Source organism: Triticum urartu, chromosome 6 (assembly GCF_003073215.2).
Source record: "Triticum urartu cultivar G1812 chromosome 6, Tu2.1, whole genome shotgun sequence".
Taxonomy (NCBI): domain Eukaryota; kingdom Viridiplantae; phylum Streptophyta; class Magnoliopsida; order Poales; family Poaceae; genus Triticum; species Triticum urartu.
This window is the reverse complement of record NC_053027.1, coordinates 431596398-431622122: the sequence shown is the minus strand read 5'-3', so window position 1 is coordinate 431622122 and position 25725 is coordinate 431596398. Positions and strand designations below refer to the sequence as shown.

Sequence of the window (25725 nt, the reverse complement as noted above, 5' to 3'; positions counted from 1 at the left end):
GGTGGACAGTGATATCCTCAGCCCACCAGGGTTCAAATCCTGGTGCTCGCATTTATCCTGGATTTATTTCGGGATTTCTGGCGATACGCTTTCAGTGGGAGAAAACGTTCCCATCGACTACGAGGTGCCTACGCTAACTTCGTTAAATCTCATGATGATATGCCGACTCAGTCTTTTGGAGATGCTCAGTAGGGTGTGCGTGTGTGCGTTTATAGGGGTGAGTGTATGCGCGTTTATATGAGCGCTTGTTGTTGAAATATATTATCCACCTCCCTCCATCAGTTCAGACTTTTGGATGAGTTGGCTGGTGCATGAATTCAATATGCTATGCGAGCCAAAAGGTCTTGAGTTCAACACTCTGCCAACGCAGTATTAAATAAAACGATTCTGCGGCCTACATCGATCACACGTCTAAGGACTTTTGGATGAGTTGACTGGTGCATGAATTCAATACTTGCGTCTGTGTTAAAAAAACATAAAGCCATTATGAGAAGAAGAAAAACCCGTGTTTTGCGAAAAAAAAGAGTTCATATTCATGTTTCTTTTTGTTCCAAACAAACGAGGGCTGCCGAACGAAAATATTTTACACGGATTGAATGGAAAGGGAAACACGAAGGCCGTGACCGTGACACACCATTTGTACACAACCTTGACCATCACATCACACGACGAAGAGCAAAGCAACGATGCAAATCCGAGACGGGTCGAGCGGTGGGCTCACGCGCCAATTTACGCGTAGTCCTGGTCGGCGACTGGCTGGTAGGACGCGATGAACACGTCGCCGTACACGAACCCGGCGAGGCCGCCTCCGATGAGCGGCCCGACCCAGTAGACCCAGTTGCCGGCGAAGTTGCCGGCGGCGACGGCCGGGCCGAAGGAGCGGGCGGGGTTCATGGAGCCGCCGCTGAAGGGGCCGGCGGCGAGGATGTTGGCGCCGACGATGAAGCCGATCGCGATGGGCGCGATGGTGCCGAGGGACCCCTTCTTGGGGTCCGCCGCCGTGGCGTAGACCGTGTACACCAGCGCGAAGGTGATGACGATCTCCATCACCACGCCCTCGAACTCGTTCATGCCCGCCGCCACACCGTGCGTCGGGATGGCCTGCGTTTACAGTTCACCGGTAAGTTGGACGGTAAATTACACGGCAGCCAGTGTGCGATCACATCATGTGGCGAGTACCGACCTTTCCGTGGGTGACGAATTTGAGGAGGAAGCAGGCGGCGGTAGAGCCGAGCAGCTGGGCCACCCAGTAGAAGATCCCGGTGAGGATGGTGATGTGGCCGCCGACGGCAAGGCCGAAGGTCACGGCGGGGTTGAGGTGGCCGCCGGAGATGTTGGCGGCGATCGCGACACCGACGAAGAGGGCGAAGGCGTGGGCGATCGCGATCGCCACAAGGCCAGCCGGGTCGAGGGCGCCATCGTCGGTGAGTTTCCCTGCACGAACCCAGTTGCCACTTAGCACTGAGGTACTGGTACCATACGTTCATACTGATCACCGTTGGATTCACGGAGACAGAGGGTTCACACAGACACGGTGACTAACCGTAGGCAATGGCGGACCCAACGCCGGCGAACACGAAGAGGAGGGTGGCGATGAACTCCGCCACATACGCCCTGACGGAAGTGGCGCTGAAGGAGTCACCGCAGCTCCCGAATGCGAGCTTCACCATTCTGCTTTCACTCTCTCTTGCTACCCTGGAAAATTACTGTCTGTACCACACACTCAAAGAGGGCTGATGGCTTAACACTGATGAGCGAAGTCCCTTCACCATTAGGACCCTTTTATACACGCGAAATCGTGCTAACAGCTTAATGGCCAGCTCCAATTGCAGACTAGAGTATTTCTGGGCGGTGCGGATGATTATCATAAACTGTTTAATTTAAGGATTAGCTTGGTCTATGATTGGTACTACCAGGCCGCCCAACCGCACCATGCTTTGTTCAAATGTTCCGTTGCTATTATGAACTTCTAGGGAGTATTTTATCTCATCCTGTGATGAAATAATACTATTTGGTTAAGGGGAGCAATTAGATCGCTGGGAGGGTTCGCTGCGCCGTCCTTGTTGCCTCTGTTTGTGTTTCTCATGAAACCAAGTCAAGTTTATTCAGCTCTTTCAATGTTTTCTGAATTTTTATATACTTCGTAAAGTTGAAATCATGTTCGTTTTAAATGACACTTTATCCGCTTGATTGATCAATAGCTATTGCTAAAGAGTTGCTCAAAGTGTTATGGGGCTGGTACAGTGAACTTTCCCATATGTCAATGTTTCGGCCGTTTGCAATGAAGTCCATGTAGATTTCAAATACAAAACTCGTCCTGGTATATAAAAAAACTGAACAGCCATTTGGTAGTGCATACTGTAGACAGAAACCTGTCTTCTACGGTTCTCCATGACAGGGTAAATATTAATGTTGAAAAATCGCATCATTATGCAACTTTGTGCATACTGTATTAATAATTTTTATTGGCGGTGTGTTGGAACATTATTTTCTTTAGTTTTCTCTACTGGACATGGGCTTCCCTGGGCACCAACCCAATATTGTTGGTCCTCTTTTCGTTGTTGATTTCTGCATTCGTGTGTGTTTTGTAAATCATTGTATTCTGCTCTGTTGCCAGATTGGCAAAGCTTTTGCATCTTTAAGAAAAAGAATGAGAAGCCAATCCATGGAACTTCGGAATATGTTTTAGCGAAAAACACACACACACACACACACTCTGTGGTACTACTTAACATGCATTAATAGCTGGCGAGAGTTTATGTGGTGTAGCAAACAAAATTGCTCCTTCGGGGAGTCGCATATTGTCATCACTTTACTCATTTTCACCCAGCCTGTCTGTTCCGAACAATGTCTGAAACTGTCTACTGGGGAGTATATCGTTTAACAGTAGACCAGGAAGAGTTATTCTCAGTTCAGCTAAACAATGTTTAGTAGATACACTAACTAAAATATGGTGAAAAAAGTGAACATGTGAAATGGGTTGGCTAAGTGATCATGTAAGGAACCAATCGAGAACTCGGCATTCTCCAAAGTCGGCGAGTCAAACAATGTTAATTCTGCCAAGTTAGCATCAGGTACAGCAATTGAAAAAATTGCAGTGATGATTAAGACTTAGTCTCTTGGTTTATTTTATTGTGAGATTTGTAATGCCTTTCCTTCAAAGAAAATTGGGGTTTAAAAGAGGGTTCATACCGTGCTGATATCGGAGTTTTCAATTCTCAAAACTAGGGTTGCGGGATGGTGATAATCAATAGAAATTAACTCTTTGCAGCAAGGGCGGCCTCTGACTTAGAGGGTGGACGCCCCCCAATGACCGGCTGTTCGTGTGGTTTTCACCTTCAGTGTAATTTCAATGGAATTTCAAAATTTCCATTAATTTTGGTACATACCAAAATAATTGCCTTTTGGTCAAAGTATTTCATTAATTTCGGTAGTACACAAAAATCGAATAAGTTTTATATTATTTTTTGAATTTTCAAAATATTTGTTTGGATCACAGTCAAATTCAAGTGAAAATTTTAGCCGTTTGGCCTGAATGAAAACCAACTTTACTGAATTTCAGTGCAATTCAATAGTTTCGACAATAGCTGGAATGTTTTTAAAATAAAAGTTCAAAGCCACTCTGACATACTAAAGCGCATCGAGCTAGTAGCTCTCTTCTTCGGCAATTATCTTTTTCCTAATCCCAGCAAGTCAAAGTCTTGCCAGAGATGCAAGGTCTTGTGTTCCTGTCACGCAAGCCATGCGCACATCATGATATCATCCAAACATGGTACAATAGTCTTGAGAAAACTGCAAGAATCTTTCGCAATTTTTCATAGTATTCTGCCGTTCTGTGACGCCAGCAAATTTGCGACTTGCTAGAAAAACGTTTTGGCGGTGCAGTGGGTAGCACTTTTTGGTTATGAACGGAGGCCGATGGGCACTAACTTGCAGGGATTAGGTTTGTTGTTTGCTTGTCCTGCTCTCTTGATTATTCAGTGGCAACGCTCCGGCGTGGCATGCGGTTGTTTAATAAGGCACCTTTTGTTCTTTATTACGGCTTTACCTTATCGTTTTGAGCAAATGATTGTGGAACCGTGCCTACATTGCGGAGCCTTTGTCTCATGAATGACACTGTTGTTGGTTGATGGCTGACTGTCTTTGTTCCACACGGTTGCCCGTGGTACACATATATGTAGGCTCACTTTAGAACTAACATCTAAAGTTTGAAGAGAAGCTTGGATTTCCCCCCCAAAAAAAAAGAAGAAGAGAAGTTTGGATGAGTTTTGTAAACAAAAAAAGAGAGAGAAAGGAAACAGGGCCTCTCCATCTGTTGATACAAACAAACATCTTAGAACGTGTTTGGTTGCTCGTATCTATTTTGCTTGCATTGCATGCTTGTCTCAGTTGGGTCTGATTGAGAAAAATAAGCTAAAAGCAACATTTGCATGTTGTTTAGTTGCCTTCATACCCTCTGGCCTGGCTGAGACGAAAGGGAAGGCAGGCTGTTTTGTTGCTCAATTGTTTAGGCGTATGAAAGACCATGCGGTGCCCCCATGTTTGGTTTTGGTAATTGATGACAATCTCTATGGACTAATGGTTTCCTTGAGTTATATTTGAAGGTTTTGTCCATAGGCTTTTCTTGGAGTACATGTGTTGGTTTCAAGGAGAGTTTGTGTCGACCAAGGTGCTATTCAAGGAATTATCCAAAGATTGGTCATTTGAGAATTGAGCTTATTGCAAGCATGTCTTTAAGAAGAAGATTGTGTGATCATTCATGTTTACCTTCAAGACATCATCCAAACGAAGAGAGTTGGAAAGATTCAAGGTTGATCAAGACCAAGTCAAGAGTGAATCAAGTTGATCAACTCACAAAGAGTAGAAGATGTACCGAGAGGAATCAAGTGATCCCATGGTATGATAAGCATTGTCCATTGCACTTTGTGTACTAACCCATGGTCTATGTGAGAGTCTATGTGGGGTTAGGTACGTGTCCATGGGCTTGCGTCAAGAGGATGATATCATACAACCCATGGGAAGGATGACATCAAGTGGTGATCGTCATCAAGATTGCCGTGTGCAATTTCAAGTGGAGAATCACGAAGAGATCAAGTGATTGAAGCTTGCCATCCATTGTGGTGTCAATGGACTTGTGAAGATGTGCCGAAGAGTGGCTCACCCATAGTGGAGTATGGGGGAGCAATCATCTAGTCTTCATCGACCCAACGCAATCAAGAAAGGTGGTCCATCTTGAGGAGGACAAGATCGTCATCATCTAACTCAAGTGGATCATGTGCAAGGCAAAGGTTTGCCCTTGATAGGTTTTCTATTTTACCGGTCTCATGGTGGTAGTTGGGAGACCGGGTTATAGGATCGATAGCCGTACTATCAAGGGGGGCTCTCAAGTGAGTAGCTTGATCGTATCGTTCGTCGAGAGCTCAAACCATTGCATCCTTGCATCATGTTTCTTGGTTCTTGTTTGTTTCTCTTTGTGAGTCTTAGAGCTTATGGTCATCTTGATGACAAACTTGGTTTCATCGAAAACGGAGTTCGCATGCGTCTTCTATGATGTTTTCGGTGTTGGAGGTTTTACCGGTCTTTTCTGAGGAAGGGTTCTCACCATTTTCTTATGGGCCTTTTCTCATTTACTTCTTATTGATATTTCTTTGAAGATTGTGTTAGCCCTTGTCGCTAGCTTTCCAACAAACTTGGTTTCATCGAATTCGGAGTCCGTTTGCAAAAGTTGTGGCAGTTTTGGTGTTCTAAAAAGGCTGCAGCGGTACTACCGCGAATTGGAGCGGATGTATTTTTTTACTACCACTCCACAGCAGTACTACCGCAGCTCCTACAGCGGTAGTACCGCTCCGGACCAAAAACTCGTCCCAAGTCTTGCGGTGGTAGGCCCGGATGTATTTTTTAGTACAGCTCGCAAGCAGTAGTACCGCTACCATTTGCGGTAGTACCGTGAGGATGAGCGGTAGTACCGCTCCGGCGGTTCTTCTGGCCTATTGCCTCCTCGCTGTTGTTTTTCAAAGGGGTACTTCCGCCCTAGAGCGGTACTACCGCTCTGTGCGGGCTGTGAGCATAACGGTTGGATTTTTCCCCACCTATAAAAGGGGGTCTTCTTCCCCAATGAACCTTATCCTTTTAGCTCGTGTTCTTCCCCCATTGTTGACCTTCTTCGAGTTTGCTAACTCTCAATCCCTCCAATGATTCTTGCTAGTTTTTGAGGGAAAAGAGAGAGGAGATCTAGATCCACGTTTCCACCAATCACTTTCCCCTCTAAGTGAGGGGAACCCCTTGGATCTAGATCTTGGAGTTCTTCATGTTCTTCTTTCGTTCTTCCTCTCATTTTCTTCCCTAGCATTAGTTGCTTTGGTGGGATTGGGAGAGAAGGACTTGGGCACTCCGTGTGCCCTTGCCATTGCATTTGGTGCATCGGTTTGAGTTCTCCACGGTGATACGTGGAAGTGAAATTTGAGAAGATTGTTCCTCTTGGGTGCCTTGGCATCCTAGACGGTTGGTGGTGTTCGAAGCTCAATCATTATGGTGTAAAGCTCCGGGCAAGCGTCGGGGTCTCCAATTAGGTTGTGGAGATCGCCCCGAGCAATTTGACGGGTACCAGTGACCGCCCCCAAGGGTTGCCAAAGTGTACGGATTCGGTGACCGCCCCCAAGGGTTGCCATTTGTACGGGTTCGGTGACCGCCCTCAAGGGTCACTTAGTGGAATCACGGCATCTTGCATTGTTCGAGGGCGTGAGGAGATTACGGTGGCCCTAGTGGATTCTTGGGGAGCATTGTGCCTCCACACCGCTCCAAACGGAGATTAGCATCTGCAAGGGTGTGAACTTCGGGATACATCATCGTCTCCGCGTGCCTCGGTTATCTCTTACCCGAGCTCTTTACTTATGCACTTTACTTTGTGATAGCCATATTGTTTCTTATCATATATCTTGCTATCACCTAGTAGTCTATCTTGCTTAGCATAAGTTGTTGGTGCACATAGGTGAGCCTAGTTGTTGTAGGTTTTGTGCTCGACAAATTAACCGCTAGGTTTATTCCACATTTGTTCAAGCCTAAACCGTAATTATTTTAAAACGCCTATTCACCCCCCCCTCTAGGCGACATCCACGATCTTTCAAATTGGTATCAGAGCCTCGTCTCTCTTTGTTAGGCTTAACCGCCTAGAGAGTAAAGATGTCGACTAGGGGATTAGGATTCTCTCACACTCTTAGTTTCGATGGCACAAATTTTGATGTTTGGGTAATTCGCATGCTTAATCTCTTTAGGGTCATGGACCCAAATTTAGAGCGAATTGTAGATATGGGTTTTTCTCCTCCAGAGGATCCTCAAAGATTATCTTTATAGGATGAGAAAAATTCTTATCTCAATGCTCAAGCTTCTAATGTGCTTTTCGATGCTTTAAGCAATGTAGTTATATTTCAACTCATGCCGTTCCGGGATGCTCACGAGTTGTGGACAAAGCTTCAAGATAAATATGGCATGTCCAAGTTTTGTGGGGATGATTGTTCTCCCTCCACATCCGGCCGTATAGTCTTCTCAACTTCTTCTACTTCACCTACATGTGGCTTGCCACAAGGTAATGATATGGTGAGTAGTGTTGGTCATTGCAATGATGATAGTATGTTTATTGTGGATGATCCTTCATCACTATCTTATTGCAATGCTCCTTCTTTGGGATTTAACACTTCGAGCACTCCAAATGTTTCACATGCTTGTGTTGATAGTCCTTGCATATCATGTAGAAATTGCTTGACTAAATCCCATGATGATATGTTTACTATGTCTTGTTGCCATGATAAAAATGCATATATGTCCTCGAATTGTTGTGTTAACAATGTAGAGGAAACCCAACACCCCATGGAACAAGATGTGGTCTTGAATGGTGCTTCAATGGATCCTTCATCATCATCTATTGCATTTTGCCTTATGGCCAAGGCTTCAAAGGTATCTCCCACTTTGAATCCCAATATATCTTGTGATGATGGCAAGAGTGATGTTGATGTTGATTATGATGAAGTGAATGATAATGTTGCCTCCTTAAAAACTAAGGGGGAAATGATTTTTAAAGCTCTTCACAAAAATAAACTTGCTCGTTCCAACTTCATGGAAATCATGTCTCTTGCCATTGAAGGCAAGATACATTGAGGAGTTGGAATCTCATCTAGAGGAGCATGAGGTCACCATTGAGAAAATGGAAGCTCATGAGCGTGATTACGCAAATGAGATCGCCGAGCTATCTCAAGCTCTTGAACATGAAGAAACCACATCTGAATCTCTTGAGGAGACCTTTGCTCTAGAATTATCTAGAATAAAGGAATCTCATGATAGAGCACTCGAGGTGGCCAATGATTTCAAAACTAAAAATGATAAGCTTGAAGTTGCTCATGCTAGACTCCTTGAGGATTTTGAGCACCTCGAAAATGGCTCAAGGGTCATCAAGGGTGAGCTCATCAAACTCACCGAGTCTCATGCTCAACTTAAAGCTTCATATTCAGAAGAGCTTGCCAAGTTGTCTTCTCCTCTTGTTGCTAATGATGATGCTTGTGATACTAACTCTATCTCTTGTGAAGTATCCATATTAAAGGAGAATGTTGAGCTAAGGGCTCAACTTAAGTTGCTATCTAGCAATTATGGGATGTTGGAAGAAAATCATGTAAACCTCACAAGCTCTCATGATGATCTTCTAGTATCCCATAATGTGCTAAAGATAGCTCATGAGGCCATGCTTGCTAAGGTAACATCTAGTGAGCCTCATGTTGATACTAGCACTACTTTTGGTCAAAATGCTATATTGCCTTGTGCTAGTCCTCGCGATTCATCCATGCATAACATTGGTACATCTTGTGATAAATTGCTTTCCTTGCCTTGTTGCTCTAACGATGAAGCTTATACTTCCTCTAGTACTTGTGTTGAGACTAACCATATAGAGAAAATCAAAGAGCTTAAGGCCCAAGTCACTTCTTTGAAGAAAGACTTGGAAAAGAGTCATGAAGGAAAATTCACACTCAACAATATCTTGAGTGTGCAAAAATCCCCCAATGACAAAGGTGGACTTGGATTCAACTCCAACAAGAAGAATAAGTCCAAAGTGAACAAAAAGAAGGGCCAAGAACAAGTCAAGAATTCGGCCAAGATTGTTTGCTTCAAGTGCAAAGTAGAAGGGCATCATGTTAGATCTTGCCCATTGAAGAAGAAGGCCATTAGTGACAAGCAACAAGGGAAGCGGCCACAAGTTCGATCTCATGCTCAACCACAAGTTGAAGAAAGTCCTCTTCCCAAGAATCCTTAAGCTAATGCTTCTCAAGTTGAGAAATCAAGTGAGAAGAAAGTGAAGAGTAGACGTTGCTACTTATGTCGTGAGAAAGGTCACCTCGCCTCTTCATGCACTAGTGGTAACTTATCCAACCCAATTATTATTGATGATATCTATTCTCTTGGGAAGGATAAGGTTGGCAATGTGTTTGCCAAAGTTGTTGGTACTCAAAGTGGTGTCAATAAGAGAACCATTTGGGTAGCCAAGCCTATTGTGACTAACCTCTTAGGACCCAACTTGGTTGGGGACCAACAAGCTCAAACTTGATCAATAGGTGTTGTTGGAGGGCACTGGGGACTTGGCTACTTTATGAAGAATTAAGGGGACTTCATCATTCTAATTGTCTCAAGCCAAGTTATTCGAATTATCAAGTTTCTATCTTATATCCAATGTTTCTCCATGCGGTAACTCGTGCTTAAAGTGTTTACATTGATAGTTACTTACCCCTTTGCATGTTTGGTTTTGTTCCTTGCATGTGTTTGTATATGTTGTGCTTCCAACATGATTATCTTGTGCAATCAAGTATGTGTGTCTTGGTTTGCACATCATGTACGTGTGTGTCATGCATTGAGCCTTTTGCATCTTGTTCTTTTCTTAGTTGGCTCTTGTGAGAAATTAATGGAATATCCCATTATGGGGGAGTGATGTGCTTTGTGCACCTCACAATCCTATATATGTGTGTACATGAGTAATACCATCTAGTGTTGATATTTCAAGATTATCTAGTCACTATGTGGTATGTCTTCTCATGAGAAATTCAAATTCTATATTGTCCATTAATTATCTCGTGTTGGATCATTATTTTGCCTCCTTGTTTATCTTTAATTGGTATCACATTATGGGGGAGTAATATGCTATGTGTATATTACTAGCCTAGAAAATGTGTACATTTGAGATATTGTCACCTAGAATTGATATTGTAAATTATCTTGTTCCTAGGTGGCATGTTAGCTCTACAAGTTGCAATTTGCTTTTTGTTTGGTGTGAAGATGATGTCGGATATCCTTGTTATCTACCACCGGGAATTATTTCCAAATACTTCTTGTCTTTTGACAATTGGTACTCACTTATGTGTGGTAGAAATTATTGATCATCTTTACATTGGCCTTTGCTTTTATTTGCTTTATCTCTTGCCTAGGATTGTGTCAACTCCCATTGTATTCCATACCACTTGTGGATCTTGTTAATTTCTTGACCTTGTCTAGTGTTTTCTAGATATAGTGAAAGTGGTGATCCCACCTCGTGCATTTTGTATTCAAATGCAAATTCTCTATAATGCACTAGTCTTGGGGGAGCTATCCTATTCTCTATAAAACACTCATCTTGTGATCCTTATCAAGTGTGTGTTTGTGGAAGGCAAGCCGTTTCTTTTTGGTGCTTTGTGCCATCATGAAACTTTGTAGAGGGCTTGGTTTGTTTGGAACCATTCTCTCTTTTGGGAGTTTGACATCTTTCTTTTTGAGTGTATCAATGGATATCTCATTCCTTGATGTATCTTTTATGGATATCCTCCAAGTGATGATTTATTCATTTGGTATCTTTTCTTCGCTTGGTATTTCTTTGTCTTTTGGTCTCGGTTCTTGAAAGTCTTGAGCATGCATATTTACTTCTTGTAGTTTCTTTGGCATGTTTTCTTTCTTTGACCCAATATATAGGGGGAACTCCACCAAGTCTCAAATTGGATGAGATGTGCATGAAATTCATTTTCATATCTATATGCACATATTTATGTGGAGTTTGTCCTATGTGTTGTTGGTTCTCTAACTCTTTGGTCCCAATGAGTTTGGGTACCATTTTGTTTGTGTTGTTGTTCTAGGAACAAGTGGAGATGCATTGGATGCTCGGCTCACTCACAAGGAAGGTGTTGTCACCATGTGCTTATTGGAGTCAAGCTAGGATGATCAATGAACTACTTTGTACCTTCAATTGGTATCTACTACATCCTTCCAATGTTATCTCGGTAACAAGTATCTTCATATACTTCATGCACACATTTCTTGCATCAACCTTGTGTAGGTTGTATCATGGCATGTTATCCATTCTTTCTTGTGATACTTGTTTCCTTTCTCAAAGCATCCCAACAATGATGTCTGTTGCTAGTTGTGATGTCTTTGATGGGTGTGTGGTAGGAATTCATTTATATACTATAAGACCATATCTAGCCATGTGCTATGCTTCCAAGCAAATATCTTATTGGTATATGTATGACTTCCTTTTGGATATCTTGTTCCTTCGTGTTGTAACTATTTCGGGTGTACATCCTTCTTTGTAGATATATATCATCATGATCTAGTCTACCTAGAACCATATACACTTGAGAGAAATTACATCTCTAGATGATATCCTTTCTTTCACGTCCACCTTGTCTTTCTTATGTTATTTCTTTGGTGGCTCCGTGAAAGCTTTTGCCTTGAGTGCGTATCATATCTCGTTGCATCTTGATGCACTCTTGTGTGGTGAAGATTATTTTCCTCATGCTTATCTCTACGAGGCTTTTTCCATCTTAATTGGTATCCCTCGTCTTGATGAGGCTTTCATCTTCTATCTTGCCACGGGTTGTCACAAGCATAGGTTCTGCTTATTATTAGCTTGTGAACCCATTTGCTAGGTGGGAATGATAGGCCTTGCACCCCTCTCCCGCGCCAACCGGAGCTACTCCGCCGAAAGACAGTGAGTGGCCAGATCACAAGTAGCAACTTGACAGAGGAGGCCACCCTCTGTTCGTCTTGATGAGGCTTTCATCTTCTATCTTCGCCACGGGTTGTCACAAGCATAGGTTCTCTATATGCTTATTAGTAAGCTTGTGAACCCATTTGCTTGTTGTGTGTGGGAATGATAGGCCTTGCACTGTGTTGCCTCATTCTTTCAGGACTCTATTGATGCTTAATGCTCATCCGTACATTAGTCTTCTCAAGTGCATTGCCTTGACTCACACACATCATTTTGGTTGAGCCCATTCTTAAGTTGCCTCTTTCACCTATTGCTCTACCATGTGTTTGTTACATGTACTAGGCTTAGTTTCCTATATGCTCACTTGCACTTGTCGTAAGTTTCTATTGATTTTGAGGGAGCTATGATCCTATTTTGTGCACTTTGTTTCCAAATTCAAATATTCTTATGTGTGCACAAATCATGGGGAGCCTCTCTAATTTCTTTAGAACACTCCTTTGCTCATATCATAATATCTTTTATTCATGTAGCTCGTAGGATCTTTGGCCTAGTTGGTTCAATTGGTATCTTTTAATAGCTTGCTTCAATTGGTATCTTTTGATTGCTTGATTGCGTGTTTCTCTCTTTGTTATGTCCTTGTGGCATATCATTCCTTTAGCAATCTTGGTGCCTCAATATAGTTGGTCTTCCTCCAAGTATTACCGTTGGATATGTGTATTGCATTCCACTCTCTTGTTGAGAAATACACAATTTATGGAGAAACACAATTTATATTGGCCTTCTATGCTTTTCACCCATTTTTGGCAATCGATGCCAATGGGGGAGAAGTCTTTAGAGTTTTCTCCTTGCTTTGGTTTTGTTCCTAAGCATTTGCATCTCATACGCTTGCATTATTGGTTGTTGCATTGCTTGGTGATGCATAATTCCTTGTATAAACTCTCGTGAAAGTGATTGTCATGAATTACCAAAATGGGGGAGATTGAAAGAACATGCGGTGCCCCCATGTTTGGTTTTGGTAATTGATGACAATCTCTATGGACTAATGGTTGCCTTGAGTTATATTTGAAGGTTTTGTCCATAGGCTTTTCTTGGAGTACATGTGTTGGTTTCAAGGAGAGTTTGTGTCGACCAAGGTGCTATTCAAGGAATTATCCAAAGATTGGTCATTTGAGAGTTGAGCTTATTGCAAGCATGTCTTGAAGAAGAAGATTGTGTGATCATTCATGTTTACCTTCAAGACATCATCCAAACGAAGAGAGTTGGAAAGATTCAAGGTTGATCAAGACTAAGTCAAGAGTGAATCAAGTTGATCAACTCACAAAGAGTAGAAGATGTACCGAGAGGGATCAAGTGATCCCATGGTATGGTAAGCATTGTCCATTGCACTTTGTGTACTAACCCATGGTCTATGTGAGAGTCTATGTGGGGTTAGGTACGTGTCCATGGGCTTGCGTCAAGAGGATGATATCATACAACCCATGGGAAGGATGACATCAAGTGGTGATCGTCATCAAGATTGCCGTGTGCAATTTCAAGTGGAGAATCACGAAGAGATCAAGTGATTGAAGCTTGCCATCCATTGTGGTGTCAATGGACTTGTAAAGATGTGCCGAAGAGTGGCTCACCCATAGTGGAGTATGGGGGAGCAATCATCTAGTCTTCATCGACCCAACGCAATCAAGAAAGATGGTCCATCTTGAGGAGGACAAGATCGTCATCATCTAACTCAAGTGGATCATGTGCAAGGCAAAGGTTTGCCCTTGATAGGTTTTCTATTTTACCGGTCTCATGGTGGTAGTTGGGAGACCGGGTTATAGGATCGATAGCCGTACTATCAAGGGGGGCTCTCAAGTGAGTAGCTTGATCGTATCGTTCGTCGAGAGCTCAAATCATTGCATCCTTGCATCATGTTTCTTGGTTCTTGTTTGTTTCTCTTTGTGAGTCTTAGAGCTTATGGTCATCTTGATGACAAACTTGGTTTCATCGAAAACGGAGTTCGCATGCGTCTTCTATGATGTTTTCGGTGTTGGAGGTTTTACCGGTCTTTTCTGAGGAAGGGTTCTCACCATTTTCTTATGGGCCTTTTCTCATTTACTTCTTATTGATATTTCTTTGAAGATTGTGTTAGCCCTTGTCGCTAGCTTTCCAACAAACTTGGTTTCATCGAATTCGGAGTCCGTTTGCAAAAGTTGTGGCAGTTTTGGTGTTCTAAAAAGGCTGCAGCGGTACTACCGCGAATTGGAGCGGATGTATTTTTTTACTACCACTCCACAGCAGTACTACCGCAGCTCCTACAGCGGTAGTACCGCTCCGGACCAAAAACTCGTCCCAAGTCTTGCGGTGGTAGGCCCGGATGTATTTTTTAGTACAGCTCGCAAGCAGTAGTACCGCTACCATTTGCGGTAGTACCGTGAGGATGAGCGGTAGTACCGCTCCGGCGGTTCTTCTGGCCTATTGCCTCCTCGCTGTTGTTTTTCAAAGGGGTACTTCCGCCCTAGAGCGGTACTACCGCTCTGTGCGGGCTGTGAGCATAACGGTTGGATTTTTCCCCACCTATAAAAGGGGGTCTTCTTCCCCAATGAACCTTATCCTTTTAGCTCGTGTTCTTCCCCCATTGTTGACCTTCTTCGAGTTTGCTAACTCTCAATCCCTCCAATGATTCTTGCTAGTTTTTGAGGGAAAAGAGAGAGGAGATCTAGATCCACGTTTCCACCAATCACTTTCCCCTCTAAGTGAGGGGAACCCCTTGGATCTAGATCTTGGAGTTCTTCATGTTCTTCTTTCGTTCTTCCTCTCATTTTCTTCCCTAGCATTAGTTGCTTTGGTGGGATTGGGAGAGAAGGACTTGGGCACTCCGTGTGCCCTTGCCATTGCATTTGGTGCATCGGTTTGAGTTCTCCACGGTGATACGTGGAAGTGAAATTTGAGAAGATTGTTCCTCTTGGGTGCCTTGGCATCCTAGACGGTTGGTGGTGTTCGAAGCTCAATCATTATGGTGTAAAGCTCCGGGCAAGCGTCGGGGTCTCCAATTAGGTTGTGGAGATCGCCCCGAGCAATTTGACGGGTACCAGTGACCGCCCCCAAGGGTTGCCAAAGTGTACGGATTCGGTGACCGCCCCCAAGGGTTGCCATTTGTACGGGTTCGGTGACCGCCCTCAAGGGTCACTTAGTGGAATCACGGCATCTTGCATTGTTCGAGGGCGTGAGGAGATTACGGTGGCCCTAGTGGATTCTTGGGGAGCATTGTGCCTCCACACCGCTCCAAACGGAGATTAGCATCTGCAAGGGTGTGAACTTCGGGATACATCATCGTCTCCGCGTGCCTCGGTTATCTCTTACCCGAGCTCTTTACTTATGCACTTTACTTTGTGATAGCCATATTGTTTCTTATCATATATCTTGCTATCACCTAGTAGTCTATCTTGCTTAGCATAAGTTGTTGGTGCACATAGGTGAGCCTAGTTGTTGTAGGTTTTGTGCTCGACAAATTAACCGCTAGGTTTATTCCACATTTGTTCAAGCCTAAACCGTAATTATTTTAAAACGCCTATTCACCCCCCCCTCTAGGCGACATCCACGATCTTTCAGCGTAAACACAAGTTAAGCTGTTTGGTTACATGCAAGATATGTTGCCTGGTAACCTCCTCATGGAGGTGAGGTTGTGAGGTTACCAACACACTAGCAGACATGACACAACCAAAATAGACAGCATGGGAACCAGTTTAGCTTAGTACGAATCTTAGTACGAACCAGTTTAACTCTTAGTATGAAGCAATCAGGCAACAGTGAGCGCTCTAGACATTGACAGTGAAGGCGTCGTCATGCTTCTTGCACTTGGTCACCACCTCAACTCCATCGTCGTCGAAGACTATCACCTTCAGGGTGCCGGTAGTCAACAGCTTGAAGGTGACTATGTAGCCGATCCTGATCTCGTGAACAACAGCAAAGGAAGCCCAACCCTGTTCAAGGGTGACCCTGCCGTTCATCGGTCAAACCATCACCCTCCATGCACAGCCGGTGTTTGTCTTGAGCTTGAACTCCTGAGGGACGGCGGGGAAGTGCTTCGTGAACTATAGAGGCATCGACAGGCACTCCAGCTTTGGGGCAAGGATCACCTTGCAGAAGTGGGGTGGTCTACCTCCTCATGGTAATGTCCATAGTTCCTCCACTTGCCGCTGGGCGGCTCCTCCACTGCCACCTCGTCGTCTAAGGGCGGCACCACCTCCTTGCTCTTGTCTAAGACCAGTACCACTTCCTTGCCCTTGTCTTCGGGCGGTACCACCTCCTTGCCCTTAGTGTTCCTCGTCTAGATCTACGTTATAAACAACACGAAGTTCAAAGGATGACAAACATTCATTCAAATCGTGCAACACCCCTATATTTACCCACCCAAGGGCCACCTACTTACCCACCACCGCACTCAATTAACCCTCTCTATCTCTCACTGTCACTCCTCTTCAACATCTTTGTTTCACCACCACTCCATCGCCATGAACCCCTTCCCCCGAGGCATTGGATGGAGGGCTTTCTTCATTGGTTGCTCGCTCACTGACCGCACCAAGTTTGAAAACACCAAGAAAGTGTGCTCTAACTTCACCAGCATCGAGAACATGCCTAAGGAGGTAGATGTTGGGGAACGTAGTAATTTCAAAAATTTCCTACGCACACGCAAGATCATGGTGATACATAGCAAGGAGAGGGGAGAGTGTTGTCTACGTACCCTCGTAGACCGTAAGCGGAAGCGTTTATCAACGCGGTTGATGTAGTCGTACACCTTCATGATCCGTCCCGGTCAAGTACCGAACGTACGGCGCCTCTGCATTCAGCACACGTTCAGCTCGATGACGTCCTCGCCTTCTTGATCCAGCAAGAGGGGCGAAGTAGCAGATGAGTTCCGGCAGCACGACAGCGTGGTGACGGTGTTGGTGAAGAACAATCTCCGCAGGGCTTCGCCTAAGCACTACGAAAACTATGACGGAGGATAAACTAGAGGGGACGGGGTTGCCAGCACACGGCTTGGTGTTTCTTGATCTCTCTTGGGTGCTAGCCCTACCCCTCTATTTATATGTTGAGCCCTGGGGTCGAAACTTGGAGTAAAAGCCTCCTCAAAGTCGGTTTTGCCCGAAAGGAAGAGACCTTCTCGGACTCCAGGGCTAGACGCTAGGGTTCCTGGCGTCTACCCCCTAGACGCCAGGGTTCCTGGCATCTAGCCTCTGGTCTCTACAAAACTTCCTTTTGCACTTTCCAAAAGCCTCGTGGGCTTTCCCCTTTGGCCTAAATAAAGTGTTCTCATACCCAAACATTTCGGGAGACATCCAGAACCCCTTCTGGTGAATTTCGGAACCCTTCCGGAGATCAAACACTACTATCCTATATATCAATCTTTACCTCCGTACCATTTTGGAGTTCCTCGTCATGTACGAGATCTCATCCGGGACTCCGAACAATATTCGGTCACCAACATACATAACTCATATAATACTATATCGTCAACGAACGTTAAGCGTGCGGACCCTACGGGTTCAAGAACTATGTAGACATGACCGAGACACCTCTCTGGTCAATAACCAAAGGCGGAACCTGGATGCCCATATTGGCTCCTACATATTCTACAAAGATCTTTATCGGTCAAACCGCATAACAACATACATTGTTCCCTTTGTCATCGGTATGTTACTTGCCCGAGATTCGATCGTCGGTATCCTCATACCTAGTTCAATCTCGTTACCGGCAAGTCTCTTTACTCGTTCCGTAATGCATCATCCCGCAACTAAATCATTAGTCACATTGCTTGCAAGGCTTATAGTGATGATCATTACCGAGAGGGCCCAGAGATACCTCTCTGATACACGGAGTGACAAATCCTAATCTCGATCTATGCCAACTCAACAAACACCATCGGAGACACCTGTAGAGCACCTTTATAATCATCCAGTTACGTTGTGATGTTTGGTAGCACACAAAGTGTTCCTCCGGTATTCGGGAGTTGCATAATCTCATAGTCATAGGGACATGTATTAAGTTATGAAAAAAGCAATAGCAACAAACTAAACGATCAAGTGCTAAGCTAATGGAATGGGTCTTTTCCATCACATCATTCTCCTAATGATGTGATCCCGTTCATCAAATGACAACACATGTCTATGGTCAGGAAACTTAACCATCTTTGATTAACGAGCTAGTCAAGTGGAGGCATACTAGGGACACTCTGTTTTGTCTATGTATTCACACATGTACTAAGTTTTCGGTTAATACAATTCTAGCATGAATAATAAACATTTATCATGATATAAGGAAACATAAATAACAACTTTATTATTGCCTCTAGGGCATATTTCCTTTAGTAGACGTTGTGGTGGCAAAGGCGGCGGAGGAGGAGTTGAAGACATTGATTCCTGACCTAGTCAAAGGCGCTATGCCCGTGGACATACTGCGTTGTGCGATGGATGAGGCCGAGTCCGGCGATGCTGGTCAAAGAGCCAGATGGGCCAAGTACATGCGGTACGGGGCTCGTCAAGATCAACTGGCCGCCACTGTGGCGCCGACCGTCATCGTTCTAGAGTCGGACGAGGACGAAGAAGTGGTGGAGGTGGTGATAGAGGTGCTGGATCCATGCCACCGTACCGTAGTATGCTAATCGTTTTGGATGACGGTAAGGATGAGGAGATGGTGCACTCTAGGTCAAGCCAGAGGTGGACAACTATAAGGCCAAGGGCCCCTGCCGCTCCAAGCGCCTCCAGGGTCCCCATGGCTAGGATTTAGCGGTATTGTGTGTAAGTTTGATTTACCCCCATTCCCCAATCCCCTTGTACTCAATCTAGATCGAACCCTACAATCCATCACTACTCCTAAATCAAGATGTGTTGATCAATCCTATCAAATCCCCACAATCAATCGTACCCTTAGCACGCGAATCGAATCCGAAATCAAATCTAATATGTGAATCGAATGCAGAAAATCGAGAGCGAGGAAGTGAAACATAGGGCTTACCGCCATTGTCGAAGTGCTGCCGGTGAACAATGCTGGTGCTCGCCTTGTTGTTCTTCGCTTCGCTGATCCTTGTTGCCGGTGTGAGAGTGGGGAGAGGAGAAGAGAGCAGTGAGGAAAGGTGAGGGTAATTATGTCGGCGCTTTGGGAAACAAAGCGACATCTTGAGCGTGGCACCTCGCTTGCAGCCACCGCCGCCCACGTGCATCCTATGGCCCTGGCCGTGGAAAAACTACCGACTTGACCATTCGCAACGGGCCTGGCCCGAAGGTGCTTTAACTTCCATGCTATGCAGGCCAAACAGTGAATGCCGGCAACCAAACGGGCATTTTCTTTCTAGATGGACCTGGTTGGGGTGTATACGAGCAACCAAACACGTCATTACTATGCAGTCTTAAAACATTCAAATAGGAAAGCTATGGCCTCCCTAAGCACGCTCATCTCATTGTCCATTTTGAATGAGAGGAACACGATTGTCTTTCGAAACAAAGGTGCGCCGTTGTCGATCCTACTTGACAACATTAAGAAGGAAGCCTCGCTTTGGGTGGCCTCAGGTGCTAGGAAACTGGGACAATCATGCGAGGAATAATTCATTTGTTGTATTAAGGGGTGTAATTTCTTAACACAAACTCTCCTTCTCTCTTGATTAATATACGAGGCAAATTTTTGCCCCCATCTAAAAAACATTCAAATGAGAAAAAAAGATAAGAAAAGCAAGCCAGCATGCTCAACTCAACTAAACATGATTACACGACACATTCATGCAGCACAAATCATATTGTTAGACCACGATCCATGTCAGGTGACTAATTGTGCTACCATGTCTAAAAAAGTGTTTATCTGTTAGAAACGTGGGGGAAATATGACAAATAAAAAAGAAATAAAAATAAGTAAAGACACAAAAACAAACCAAAAGGAAATAAAATTGAAAATAGACAAAAGTGAAAATTGAAACCAGTAGAATACTGATGAACATGACAGAAACCGGCATATGTTTTTTTAGTACAACGTCACACTTTTATTCAATGATTCAATCATAGTGTTCATAGTGATACACACATTGGTGTGTGGGGGGGGGGGGGGGGGGGGGGGGGGGGGGGGATTGGATAACCAAATATACCAAGCAACCTTGAAGAAGTCGCCATTCTGGCTAAATTAGGTGCCTCCTCATTTGATGTGCGTTCTTCATAGCATATTTCACATGCCAAAAGCTAAAGCTTTCAAGCATTGATCCGGCGAAGGATAATGCAACAATCTCAATAACCCCAATAACCACTTGTGCCGTTTTTCATGTTCAAATCCATAACTAATTTTAGGCAATCTGAAGCAATGCAGATCTTAGCCAGGCCCAGATCGGCTCCCGGTGTAAAAGCTTTTTTGCATGTATACGCCTCCATGCCCTCGAAGACGAATACAGATGCCCCAATGAATGTTTCATTTTCATCATAGCAGACCACTCCAGCCACACCCCAACTCGTATACGCTGCCACAACCCCATCTACATTAAGCTTTGCTTCACCTGGTCACCGTCCAGTTACGTGCTCCCTTGTGCGCCGCAAGCGACATATGTAGGGGATAACGCCCTGTTACAAGGCAAATTTGGCCAGCCCACTTCAGCGTTCGCTACGTTGTTTCGTTTGCTATACTGTTGAATCGTTTTTTTTTCTCGTTGTTGTTTTTGTTCCACCTTTTTTTCCTTTGTTTCGTTCGTTGCACTGCTACAACGGGTTTTTCTCCAGTTTTCTTGTCCTGGTCTTTTGTTTTGTTTGTTTGTTCTTTTGTTTGTTGTGCTGTTGCAGGATTCCTTGGTTTTTCGGTTGTGGTTTTTTTTCAGCTTTTTTATGGTTTACCTTTTTGCTTCTTCTAGTTTTTCTGTTTTTCTTTTATCTTTTTTAATACATGTGAATATTTTTTTAACATGGCAAACATTATTTTAATACACAGCTAACATGTTTTCAGTACACGCCGAACAATTTTTTAATGCATGGCAGATAAATTTTTAAACATGAAGAAACAATACATGGCGATCAATTTTTATTAAACATGATGACTGTTTTTTAATATATGGCAAACTTTTTAAATATATAGTGAACAATTTTTAAATACAATAAAATTTTAATATATAGTGAAAAATATTTACATATGTGCTGAATATTTTTTAATACACGTGAAAAAATTTAAAACAAAATTTTATTTTTGTGTATTTAAAATTTCGTATGGAAATCTGAAAACCAGACCGAAAAAGCCGCTACAAAGAGCTACTCCCTCCATTCAGAATTACTCGTCCAAAAAATAAATATATCTAGATGTATTTTAATTGTAAATACATTTATTTTTGTGACAAGTAATTCCGAACGAAGGGAGTACATGGCTACAGAAACAAAGGTTAGCACGCTTATTGAGCTGGCCCATTGCGCTCGCTTCAGCGTCGCCTCAAGCGTCAACTAGGAGGTCTCTCTCTCTCTCTCCAAAAAAAAGGAGGACTCGATTTACCTGCTCTGACCCTCCAAAGCCCGACGCCGGAGCCGTCCGCCCGTGGTAGGACAAAGGAGATGTCGTCGGCGGCGCAGCAGCTGCCGCGGACGGAGTCGCGGACGCTGTCGGGGCACGAGGGCGCGGTGCTCGCCGTTCGCTTCAACCACGACGGCAAGTACTGCCTGAGCTGCGGCAAGGACCGCACCGTCCGCCTCTGGAACCCCCACACCGGCGCCCACGTCAAGACCTATAAATCCCACGGTCGCGAGGTTCGCGACGTGAACGCGTCCTCGTACGCACCCTCGCTCTCAACCCTTCTTCCCATCTGATTTGGGGGCGGGGAATTTAACGGCGACTCGGTTCGCAGGGACAACGCCAAGCTGGTGTCGTGCGGCGGGGACAAGCAGATCTTCTACTGGGATGTTGCCTCCGGCAAAGTCATCCGCAAGTTCCGCGGCCACAACAGCGAGGTAATGTATCAGCCATCGATTGATTGGGATATCGTAATGCGGTACTGATGCCCTCCGCTTAGTGCTGCTATTGAGGGCTTGTTGTTTTCAGTTTTCACTTATACTATAAATTAAGCAAATTCGGTGTCATAGGAGCAAGCTGCTGGAAAGCTTTATAATTATTTCTATGCCAGTGTTACTTTAATGGTTTTAGCTCTGTATCTTGTGTGAAGTAGTAGCAATGTTATAGTAAAAACTACTGTATTTAGTTTGTGATTGTAATTGAAACAGCGTTGTGCAGACCACTGTAATTTGTAGAAGAAATAGAGAGGGGATTGGTGGAATATTGTTGTATTGCTTGAGCCTTGTGGGTATATATATAGGAGTGCATGATCAACTTGGAGTACAAGAAAGGTAGAAATAAACCCTACGCTATCCTATGTTTCCTAACTAATCACGATACTCAACATAATTCAACAATGTGAATCCTGTAGTTTCACTATGATGTTGGGAACTATTCGTTGTACCCTGGAGGGCGTCTTCACCTCTGTTCATTTTACGATTGCTACTGTAACGGAGAACCTCATAGGGCAAGTACTCTACAAGCAAGCTGTAAAATGCTGAATTCTGCACGTCGTGGTATTACTACTGTTTTTAGAACTCAAATACCATGTCCAAATCAGTGCACCAATACCATACTTCTGTAATGGCACTCTTGTGGTGTTATGCTGTTGTTCAATTTACATGCATTACCATACATCGACAGTGTCATTATTATTAGGCCCATCAGGAATACCCAAAAGCTGACAAAAGAGCAGGTTTATGACAGATGTTTGAATCTTGATGATTCTCCATTTTTGCTGAGATTTCTCCATTCTGCTTCCTTTAGGTCAATTCAGTGAAGTTTAATGAGCACAACACTGTTGTACTGTCAGCTGGTTATGACCGTTCGGTGCGTGCATTTGACTGCAGGTCACAGAGCAGTGATCCGATTCAGGTATTTATTTTTATTGTTAAAAAACATATGGATTCGTCAATCATAGTCATAGTTTTTTTTTCTCATATACTTGGTTATGTCATGAATTTTATCTCCTAGTGCAGACAATTGATACTTTTCAAGACAGTGTAATGTCAGTTAATGTAACCAACACCGAAATAATTGCTGGCAGTGTTGATGGTACTGTCCGAACATTTGATATTCGCATGGGCAGGTAAGTGCATACCTTGTTCCGTACTCAAGTCTCAACTGATTTGCTATATTTTCTAAATGAAAATTTCAGTCTTCTCTTTTATTAAACAAGGAAGTGTTGTTCGAATCCTAATCAATTCCTTGACTGGTTCTACATTGTTTAATGATCTATTTCTATCTCATTCTTAACAGGGAGACTGTCGATAACCTGGGTCATCCTGTCAACTGTATATCTTTGTCGAATGACCGCAATTGCCTCTTGGCTAACTGTTTGGATTCTACCGTGAGGCTTCTTGACAAGTAAGTACTCTTCAAAAGCTGACAATCTCAACTTGACAAAAAGTTGCTAGGGCGCCCCCTCTATTTAGCACTCAGGAGCAATTAGGGGCTATTTGAAATTTGAAGCAGTCAGACCCCCTATCCTTTGTAGAATGATGAAATCAGACCCTTCAATTAGTTTTCCTTGGAATTATGACATGGCCAGTAGTTATGTAACATGTACTTTCAGTTCCTTATCATAGGAATTTTTGTCACACATGAACTACAAACAGAGTCCAGTCCTTCACTTCACTTTACTTGACTGGATAGCTACCGATCTATTTCCTTTACGACACATGGGGTCTTCTTTATCTTGCCATCAGAGCTCTTGCTGTCTAAATCTGTCCAACCAAAGAGTTTCATCTTCAAATGGCAGCTGTGGTCAACTCTTGTTCGTGCTTTGGAGATTCTTCGGATTTGAACCTGCTGTTTCATCTTCAAGTGTCTCAAACAATAGTTTGAGAAATTACAGTGCCTTCTTGGAAGTTAGCCGGTCAAACGGCCAGTTTTTCCTTGTTCATGGAGACAGATGTCCTAATTGAACGTACTTCCCCCGTTCCAAATTAATGGAAGTTCTACTTGAAAAATATATCAACATCTACAACATCTAATTACTCCCTCCGTCCCATAATATAAGATCGTTTTGCAAGCAGTTTTAGCTTGCAAAACAATCTTATATTATTGGACGGAGGAAGTAGTTTCCTTAGATTCATCATAAAATATTTTTTTCATACTACGTTTATTTGACGTTGTAGATATTATCACAATTTTCTATGGACTTGGTCAAATATTGAGAAGTTTGAAATAGGACAAAGCTAGAACTTCAATTAATTTGGAATGGAGGAATTAATGAGGTATAGTTGTGCATGAGCGTTTTTTTTTGGTGGTGGTGGGAGCCATAGCTTGAACCTTGAAATAATGTCCGACATTGAATGACTTTCTTGTGCTTTTGGTATCTGCATTATTTCTGTTTTTGGGAGAAACGGCAAGCGACGAGATTAGGGTCATATACAGAGTTTTTGTTTTGTTTCCTAGCAAGTCTTAAGATTGACGAGGGATCGCAAATCTCTGTTGTACATGGAAGTACATGTTTGCATGAAATACAGCCATTTAATCTTTCCATATGAAATATGATGAAATGTAGCACCATTTTGTTGTGGAGGGGGTCTTATTGACCAAGTTCCAAATAGAGGAATCTCACTGCACTGTTGCCTTAAGCATGCATGACTTTTGGTAGTAATCAAACCTACTGCCTTTTGTTATTTATTAGGAACTCTGGGGAAATGTTACAAGAGTACAAGGGCCATATATGCAAGGTATACCTGTTATGATTGCATTGGTTACTTCAATATTGCAGAAAAGAAACACTGTCTCAGTTTTTTTGTCCTTACAATTTCCAGTCCTTCAAGATGGATTGCTGCCTGACCAATGATGATGCATTTGTTATCGGCGGATCCGAGGACGGGTTTGTTTTCTTCTGGGAGTTAGTGGATGCACCTATTGTTGCGACTTTCCGAGCACATAGCTCTGTGGTATTATTTCCTTGTCAGAATTGCATCTTATGCTTCTTTGTTTTGTTATTATTGGTTAAGTATTGTTTCCTACTTTAGTTTGAATTTTCTTCTTCACAATTTTTTCTTATGCTACTCTTTCTTTTGGCAGGTTACCAGCGTCACTTATCACCCAACAAAGACCTGCATGTTGACGTCATCTGTCGATGGGACCATTCGTGTTTGGACCTGAAGATAGAAATTGCTGATGTGTGTTATCTCTACTGATGCGCCTATGACAGTGTTCTTCGTATCATCCATCTACTCCCTCTGTCCGGAAATACTTGTCATTGAAATGGATGTATCTAGATGTATTTTAGTTCTAGATTCATCCATTTTGATGACAAGTAATTCCGGACGGAGGGAGTATGTAGTTTCAAGGACTCAGAAGCATAATGTGTACTACTCCATGTGACATGCTGACATGAGAACAGACTCAAGGATTCAGATGCGCAATCCCTTTTTGAGAAACGTTGTTGCTACTATGTTGTACTGACTCCATGGATATGTAGTGTGTGTGTGTCTATATATATATATATATATATATATATATATATATATATATATATATATATATATATAGTAGGTTGCCTCGTGAAAGATAGTGTATGTTATTCTCTGTTTAAGTAAGAAGACCTTGAATGGCCGGCTATGGTGCGAGGTTTTTAATCTTTGACGGGTGGTGTCAGAGGGGGCGAGCAGGGGCCTGGCCCCCCCTAATGATCGAGCGATGCTGTCTAATTAGCGATATGAAAGCATGTAATCCCA

General features: G+C 43.4%; 2 protein-coding genes across 2 annotated transcripts; one reads left to right on the top strand and one right to left on the bottom strand.

The window, feature by feature from the left end:
* Positions 1–508: 508 nt before the first annotated feature.
* LOC125513998 (probable aquaporin TIP2-1) lies at positions 509–1766 on the bottom strand. Its single transcript, XM_048679240.1, has 3 exons — positions 1544–1766; positions 1184–1434; positions 509–1101 (listed from the first exon to the last, which is right to left on the bottom strand). Exons 1-3 carry the CDS (start codon positions 1668–1670, stop codon positions 730–732), a joined length of 750 nt encoding a protein of 249 aa, XP_048535197.1. The 5' UTR covers positions 1671–1766; the 3' UTR covers positions 509–729.
* Positions 1767–21425: 19659 nt separating this feature from the next.
* LOC125513997 (WD repeat domain-containing protein 83) lies at positions 21426–25456 on the top strand. Its single transcript, XM_048679239.1, has 9 exons — positions 21426–21743; positions 21819–21921; positions 22790–22897; positions 23002–23111; positions 23282–23389; positions 24678–24723; positions 24808–24939; positions 25070–25219; positions 25325–25456. Exons 1-8 carry the CDS (start codon positions 21529–21531, stop codon positions 25148–25150), a joined length of 903 nt encoding a protein of 300 aa, XP_048535196.1. The 5' UTR covers positions 21426–21528; the 3' UTR covers positions 25151–25219; positions 25325–25456.
* The last annotated feature ends 269 nt before the right edge of the window (positions 25457–25725 follow it).

Excerpts from the sequence above, each read along its gene's own strand:
- LOC125513998 (XM_048679240.1), bottom strand. The coding sequence starts at position 1,670 with ATGGTGAAGCTCGCATTCGGGAGCTGCGGTGACTCCTTCAGCGCCACT. Across the intron at positions 1,435-1,543 it reads TGGGTCCGCCATTGCCTACG|GGAAACTCACCGACGATGGC; the intron begins GTTAGTCACCGT and ends GGGTTCGTGCAG. Across the intron at positions 1,102-1,183 it reads AATTCGTCACCCACGGAAAG|GCCATCCCGACGCACGGTGT; the intron begins GTCGGTACTCGC and ends CTGTAAACGCAG.
- LOC125513997 (XM_048679239.1), top strand. The coding sequence starts at position 21,529 with ATGTCGTCGGCGGCGCAGCAGCTGCCGCGGACGGAGTCGCGGACGCTG. Across the intron at positions 22,898-23,001 it reads AGAGCAGTGATCCGATTCAG|ACAATTGATACTTTTCAAGA; the intron begins GTATTTATTTTT and ends CTCCTAGTGCAG. Across the intron at positions 24,724-24,807 it reads ACAAGGGCCATATATGCAAG|TCCTTCAAGATGGATTGCTG; the intron begins GTATACCTGTTA and ends TACAATTTCCAG.